Here is an 8,465-nt window from a genome sequence, read left to right on the forward strand (position 1 = left end):
CGTCAGCAGATTCGGTGGTGCTGATATGACAGTGTGTTTATAAGGTATCCAAAGGAAAGTTAACGGTATATAGAGCTTTTGCTGCCATTTAGGACGTGCCAGTAGAATTACCCATGAAGAATATGACAGTAACGATTCTGACCCTTATTATGAGTTACATTCGATTTTCTATCTTCGCTGGCTATCTTAGCAAGGTCGTTGGTTCGAGTCCCACGGCCAGTAGAATTTTCGTATTATTTTTCTTTTTTATTCATTTATTTATTAGTTCTATAATTTTTAACGCTGCTTTCAAAAATTGTTTGGCAATCGCTCCAACCGAGGATCGAACCTGGCACCTCCAGACTTGTAATAAGCAACTTTCACGACTCGGCAACCGCGGACGCCATACTTGCTTACTTTGTTTGCTTACTTGTACGAAAGACAACAACTGGCCGTTTTTACCAGTGCACAGTGGGCGCCTTGTTAATAACTTCGAAAAAAAATAACAAATTTCAGGTATAATATTTTTTGTATATTTTTGTATTTGTATGTTTTGAGAGATCAATAATATTAGAAAATACATGATTTTCGACAACCAAAAACTTTTTTGTTGGTACTGGTTTACTGTGTCAAACTAAAAAAAGAGTGCGTTTTGACTCTGACATCGTACCTAAAAAACGCAAAAAATCAAAAACTTGCCAAAACTTGCACCTAGATCTTCAACTTTATATAGACAATAGTGCATACTAAAATCAAAAATACTGGGGAGAATCCTGTCGAACCAAACTTTTATTCCACAGAAGATTGGGTTACACCATGACTAAACAGTATAAGCACCGGCCACAAACATATTTTTTTTATTTAACACATATCTAATTATTTCAATTAAACCACTAATCCAAACAAAAAGTTCGAAAAATAAAATTTTGTCTGCAAACAAACTGCAAAAAGCGCGAAAATAATTAATGCACTTGCTGAAACATATGCTAAGTTTGAACGCTCACTGCTAGCCAAATATTGTAAGCAAAAAAAAAAACATCAAATCCGTTTTTTTGTTAGTTGTCGAAAAAAATGAAATTTTTCGGAATTCGAAAATTTAAAACTTCACTAAAATGCCGCCAAACTGACCATTTCTCCCACCCTGCAGAGTTGTCATCGAAAATTCCCCAGATCCGAGTTAATTCCCAAAAATTCCGTGCATTTGTTCGGCTGCTCATAGGCATTTGAAAGAGGAAAATAAATAAAGGCTGTTTATGCAGATAAGTGAGCCCGTTTGTCACCCGTATAAGTTGATAAAAAATGTCGAATAGTTGAGCGAGTTTCGCAGAAGTAAACATCCTTTTTTTAAGCGAAAAATCTATTCGGAAGGGCGCACTATCATTCCACAGGGGCTTAGATGGAACCTAGTTTCCGACTACCATCAAAACCAGGGGGAACGCAGGTAGGGGGTTTGGGGGTTCTTAAAAAAATCTACACCCAAAATTTGTTTCGCAATATAAATGTTAAAATATAACTGACAGACTTAACTGTTTTCTTTCATATATAGTAATACGGCTTAATAGCTCTGATCCAGTACTCCATGAACTTACAGGTTTTAACACAAACTTGCTGGAAGTTACAGGATAAATGATCCCGTACTCCAAATTCCTCAAAAATCCAGTAAATGAGAGAGCTATTTGGAGTGTGTAAAATCATGAAAAGTGTCAAGCCATCACTGGTTGACGTTTTTACAGGAAAATGCTTTTTTGTTCCCGTCCTTTTTGGTTGTTACTCACTTTGTACTCTCACTTCAGAGAGAAATTTTGCTGTTTCGACATTTTTACAGGATTTTACACGAAAAGTATGGGATCAGAGCTAACGTGTATATGTTTATTGAATTTAATAAAATAACAAAAAATATATATGTTTGAAAGTTTGTCTTTTATTTACACTTCGAAAATATGGTTACCGTGGGTATCGGTTTGATTTGAAGCAGCTAAGAAGAAATATGGGTGTAAGTAATTGAGAAATAATATTGATAATCTTGTGCCCAGATAAAGTTAGGAAGCGTAAGGCTGACTCTTTCAAAATTTTATTTAACAAGCTGCACGCAGACGGGTTGTCAAGGTAGACTTTCCAGCTTAGAGGAAAATAGAAATTTGTTGGAAAAAAGGAACTAGTTATCTACGTCTTAGCAACACACAGAGTCGCTTGGTACTGAAACACACATCTTCCTTGTTTACTTAGGAGCCAACATATTAAACACCAAGAGCAATCTTGTCAAGAACTGATACTTGGGGTCAGAAATTGAAAAATAGATTCCCCCTATTTTGTGTATATGGCAAAGAAACAAGGATGATTTCGGACAAGGACGAGAAGCTTGCAGGGAGCGATAGCAACAACGTTTGGAAACACATTCGAAAGACGGTGTTTAGAAGGATCTGCCTGCACTAGGAATGCAGAAACTGGTATAACTTGACAAAGGGGAAGACAGCTGTCGATTTTTTTCCCAACCTAAACCGACAAAGTCTCCACCGAATTTTTTCATTAATCGGAACCTTAACTCTCCACTCATGAGGTCATGCGATTTTAACGCAGGTTAACTGTTTAAAAACGCCAAATACATATTTTGAGTGTTTTTAGAAACTCTCCACTCTCCACAGACATGGTGCAAACGGACCTAAAACTTGTTTAATTAATTCATTTTACAGATGAAAATTGGTGTGGAGAGATTTAACACACCTTCCATAATTAAAAAAAAATGGTAAAAAGCGTTTTTGTCTTTCATTTAGCAGCTCTTCTGTGGATTTGTAATATAATTTACGTCTCCAAAAGCGGAGTTTCTGAAAACACTCACATTGACGTATTTAAATGATCGTTGCCTTAAAAAAATCGTATGATTTCGTGAGTGGAGAGTTAAGGTTCCGATTAATGAATAAATTCGGTGGAGACTTTTGTCGCTTTTCAAAAGCTCTATACTTTTTGTAGAGTTGTTCAAGTTACTCCAAAATGACAGAAATTATGTAAATTCTATTGATTTAATAATATCTACACTTTTTTTAGAGTTCTATGCCCCAATAAACTTATTTCGAGCAAAAAATTTGTAAATATAGTAAGCAAACTCAAACCAAATGTTGTCTGTTTTTTGTCTTTATTTATCCACAAGTTAAAGCACACTGATTGCACCGCAATGCAAGTGCGCGCTCTCATGACAAATCTTCGTATCATAAACTACCGTTATTCGAATACTTTTTTTGTAAGTTTTTCTATATTTAATGTGTAGTACATATGTATTGTATTTCATTATATTATGCGTATAATATAATATATGATAATAACCATTATTTAATTGCATAATAGTTTTGATAAATATTTTAATTATAATTATACGAAAGTCTTCTTATACGATATTACAAAAAGGGTATAGTAAATTTTGAAATACTAAAAACTAGCGGCTAAAAATGTTTTTGATGAAATACATAAATCAAAAGAATATTGAATTAAATTGTAACATGGTAAGTTGTTGAGGCGCATAAAAAATTGTAAGAGGAAAAAATTTAAATTAAAAAAAGAAAAAACAAGCTATAAAAAAATTAAAATATTAAAAAACATGTTATGCTATTTCGAAAATAAGAACAAAATATTTTTTCACAAACGGTGGTGATAAGTTGTTGTGGCGCGTGAGAAGTTGTTAAGAGGGAAAATTTTAAATTAAAAAATATGTGATATACAACTTTGAAATTAAAAATAACAAAACAGTTTGATAAAACAAAAATTAAAAAAGTCAAGATATAAATGCCTCGTAACTGTGTAAACCTCGTAAATAAACCGGGTTTCCGTACAAAATTAAACAATTTTACGAGGTTTGCGTGGATATGAGACTTTGTATGTAAATATTTAAAACCCGAAACGTTAGGTATACTAAATAAGTAAATAATATGAAAATACTCTAATGCCTTTGAATTTGATGTAATTTATAAAAATAACAATTTAATGTTTACATTACATCTAAACGTTGAAACTTAAATTGTGCGACAGTGCAGAAATTCAAAACTAAAATATGTTTTAGTTGTAATTTTTTATATTGTAGATAATGGTTTCACTACTTTTTTTTAGTATAAGTATATTTTGGACATCATTTCTTTACACAATAAAAACGTCGTTATTTGCGACATATACCCTTAACAACACATTTAGTTGAATATGCATATATGTGTGTAAGTAGTCGGGTTTGTGTGTGTGTTTATCAAGTTTTTAGCCATATACGCTTATATTTTTGTATAATGTATGTATGCAAGTGTTTTTTTTCTTTTTGTTAACGCTTAGCTTTTGGTATTTATTTATCGTTTAAGTAGTTTTTGCTGTATACAATTCTTAAAATTTCATTCAGTTTTCATACTCTATTTGAAATCGTTTGTAAAATCACTAAATTTCTGGGGTATTACTTTCACTTCCACTTTTAACACGCTTTAGCATTCATTCAAAATAGTAAAATTTTTTTGTTTCCTTTTTTTCTGTGTGTGTGATATTAGAATACATACATTTAGAGCGAAAAGTTGTTAATTTTTATTGTTTATCATTGTATTTTTTTTTTGCTTTGCATCTTTTTTTAGCACTTGATAATGTAGTTTCGCAGTTGTGTTTGAAAATTTTAACAATTTTTGTTAGTTTTATAGCAATTTTTGCATTGGAGACTTTTTCTGATAAATAATTTTCTCTTTAGTTTTGCTTAAAACCTTTTTACTTTAGTTGCTATTCTATTATTTATATGTATGTATATTTATTTCCAATCACTCGTGTCTTTCCTAAATTTTGTTTAGTAAAAAAAAGCATCGAAAATGTCAACAACCAAAGATAGCTAAAAAAATGTGCTGCCAAAAAATTATATACCAATCTCTCCACTCAATACCTAAAGCAAAAAATATTTTTCTTGAAAATTTACGTAGTATGTAGCATAAAACCGAGACTCAACAATAATTAAAGGTTTTAAGCGCTCCAAAAATGCCCATTTTTTGCGTTCTTAAGAAACTACGGTGTCAAAGTTAGAAAATTTCTAATCAGAAAAACTTAAATAGCGAGCATCATTTATTAAAAAAAACACTTTAAACTATTTTCCACGTTTTTTTTTCTTGTGGTGTGCGTATAAATATTTTGTTTACAAAAAAATTTCCAACAATTTCGGAACGGAGTCTCTGCTTCCATAACTTGAGCGTCACAAAAAGAAACATTTACAATTCAAGTCAAAATTTAAGCCAAACGTCCTTACGAAAAACAAAAAAATTACTCTCACGAAAGCCATTATTTAGCCGTACTCTTCACAAACTGTGGATATACAATCATGTTGTTATTTGAACATTCTTAACTTGTTACGAAAATCGCTGTCTTTTCATATACAAAACCACTCTTCACATCCTCATAAAACTCCTCAGGCATAACACGTATTGCCGCAATAATCACTCACTGCGCTTAAGCCTGACTCTCATTTCTATTGTCTGCTTGTGGCGACTGTGGTTGTCCCAAGCGCGGCTCTCCATTTCCAACGGTCACCCTGATAGCGCCATTAATGTAAGGGGGCGGTGGCGTCAACTCGCCAGTAGCACGTACTGTATCTGCTGCAGCCGCAGGGGCAGCGATATTATCCGACTCAGTGGGGGCCGTAGCAACGGTTTCAACACTCTCAGCGCCGACGCTTGCTTCATTCCGTCTCATTGGCGGTGTATTTGCATTCACATGTACTGTGTTATTATTGTTCGGTGTATCATTGTTGTTGTCCATGGTATCGTCAGCGGTGACCACTGCAGCGCCAGCAGCAACCACATTATTGGCCGCATCTACCTCGGCATCGACACGCTGATAGTTGGACATAGCCACCTGATAGGATGGTGGTGGTGCTTGCTTCATATACTGTGCAATAGCTTCGTCATAATTTGGCAAGAGTGTTGTGTAGGCGCGCTCTTCGCCCACCAGTCCAGCGCCACCCAATTCAGGCATCACACAAGGTAGAAGGGTGCGTAGATTTTGCTGACGCAGCGTAAGATACTTGTAACAACGCCAAACAACGCCGATGGCATAGGCCTTCAAGAAGACAATGCAAATGAAAACAACCAAAACGATAACCATCAGCTCTTCCTGTGACATCTCGAGTAATTTCTCGCGCCAAGGGAGGCGGTGTGATTCGGCGATTAGGCGGTGTATAGCTTGTAGGTAACAAATGTAGCCAGCAGCAGTGAGACTGTGTTAGAGAATTAGAAAGAAAGCTTTAAAAAAAAGATTTTATATGATTTATGTTAATTTTAAACTTACGTAGTGATGGCAAAATCAAACAGCTGCAAACAGAAAAATGGTAACAAATGTGAGGGTTTACCCTTGAGTGTGCCGTAGATCATCATGAGTGTAATAGCGATCATACAGGTGCAAACTAAGCCGCCCATATCAAAATTTTCTGCAATATATATAAGGAGAAATAGAACATAGGGTTTAGCAGGGGAAATAATAGATTTAAAAGTTTTATTTTTACTTACGATATTGTTTGCGATAGTTAAGCGAATGATCGCGATATGGGTATGGTGGATCCACCTTGCTAAGCGGTGTGGGCAAGGCGGGCGCGCTTAAATCGACTGTATAGTCGTAGCCGCTCTCGAGCTCTTCCATCATATGCGGATTGCGCCATATTACAGCGAGTAGACTGAGTGCCAAAATATTCAAAAACTGAAAAGACAGTTGAATTAGCAGTTTAGAAATTTTATAGAAAACATAATCTAACTATAATTTAACTATAATTTAAAAACGCGAAAAATCATGTTTTCCAAACTCTCAGATTCTCCCAAAAAAGTCTACACTTTTTACTTTTTATAAGGAACCCATTAATTTTTTTAAATGTTTTATTCTTTGATATATTTTAGATAAGCAAAAAACTTTAAACTTTTAAGTGCTTTCAATAACTCCCTACTTTATTATAGAAGATATGCTAAATGATTTAAGAATACTAGTACATTAATGACAAGAGGTTTGTTAAAAATCTCTCTATTCTTGCAGTTTTTATTTAATCTTGGACAACACATTTCTAAATATAATTTAAAACCGTGAAAACCCAATATTCGCCACCTTGTTACGAATTTAGAAAAATTTTACAAATTTTTATCTAAATTTCAAGCTTTTCAACCAGAATTTTTATAAAATTTTTGAGTATGCAGTTAACAGGCTTATAAAATTTTAGTAAAATAGATTAAAGTTTAGAGCGGCTAAAAAATTGCATTGGTTTTTAATAATTTTTTATTTTTTTTGCTGACGGCTTTTGCGGTCTTTTTCATATGAACAGCGAAATTTAGGAAAACTGGCGTTGCCTTCTATTTTTTTCGCAAATGGTCTTGCGCATAGTCTTCCACAAAAAATTCAAATTTATTAGAAAAAACGGTGCAGAACGCCGTCAATAACAAAAAATTTAAAAATTAATGCCAGTTTTTTGCCGCTCAAAATTTACACTTATTTTACTAAAATTTTATAAGCCTGTTGATTGCATATCAAATATTTTATTCTGGTTACAAAGCTCAAAATTTAGATAAAAATTTGTGAAATTTTTCTAAATTCTGCATATAGTTTGAAAGCGTGATTTATATGATTTTTGTTAAAGTATGAAACATATTTTTATAAAAAAATAACAAAACATTTTAGCTTGAAAAACATTGTAAATATTAAAAAACGAAACACCATTCATCCACTTTTGCCCGCCACTGTATAATATCGGGGAAGGAAATAAATAGGAAAATGTGCTAACGTTCTGTTATGAAGTCGATCGAAATAAGCAAACCACGATTTCAAAAGCGAAAATTGGTTAGAGTAACAAATACGCATATACAATTACCTACATACATATGCACGAAGAGGCGTACCACCAGCTAAAAATAACATTGAAGTTTATTTAAAGCAAAATTTCCATTTATCGTGGGCGTCATAAAGACATGTCCGGCATGGTTAAATTCAATACAATTACTTATGTATGTACATACATACATATGTTGCATGACAAAAAGAAGACAATAAAAAACGTCAAGACGTATGAAAAAAAGCAGGCATCTGAATCTCAGAGCTTGAATTACAAATTAGTGTAAACTTCAATGAATGTTGAAAAATAATTAACGGACGCAGCGCGCCAATGTTTACCCGAATTGTTGTTAGATATTACGGCAGAGTCAGCTGAATTGAAATCACGTTTACAGGCAAGGCATTTATTTGCTTATTTTATATGATTTGTTATTTTATTTGTTGTATTTTATATTTTTTGAGTTGTATGCTTTATATAGCAATTAGCGCATTGTATCAGAAGGGCAAGCAAAAGTATATACGCTGACGTAGCTTCTTTTAAAAGCCGGAAAGCTGTCGAGACAAACGTAAATAATATGTATGTACTTCCAAATACATACTCGTATACTGAAATACTAAAAGCGTCTCACAAGAAAAGCGCGTGTTGCTGTTGAAGCGTAACGCGCCGTTCAATGGCCTGATTTTGC

The 8,465-nt window shown here is 33.5% G+C and overlaps 1 protein-coding gene across 1 annotated transcript; it reads right to left on the reverse strand.

Annotated features, from left to right (window-relative positions):
* Nucleotides 1-3,090: 3,090 nt before the first annotated feature.
* On the reverse strand, nt 3,091-6,666 carry LOC118744243 (lysosomal-associated transmembrane protein 4A; the record flags this gene model as incomplete). The annotated part of the gene is given in 3 exon segments (XM_036477128.1): nt 3,091-6,190; nt 6,262-6,400; nt 6,480-6,666. Coding segments are annotated over 3 exon segments (1,092 nt in total), but the record flags the coding sequence as incomplete, so codon positions are not given.
* Nucleotides 6,667-8,465: the final 1,799 nt, after the last annotated feature.

This window comes from Rhagoletis pomonella, unplaced genomic scaffold, assembly GCF_013731165.1.
Source record: "Rhagoletis pomonella isolate Grant_MI unplaced genomic scaffold, Rhpom_1.0 Rhpom_scaffold_00008, whole genome shotgun sequence".
Lineage (NCBI taxonomy): Eukaryota > Metazoa > Arthropoda > Insecta > Diptera > Tephritidae > Rhagoletis > Rhagoletis pomonella.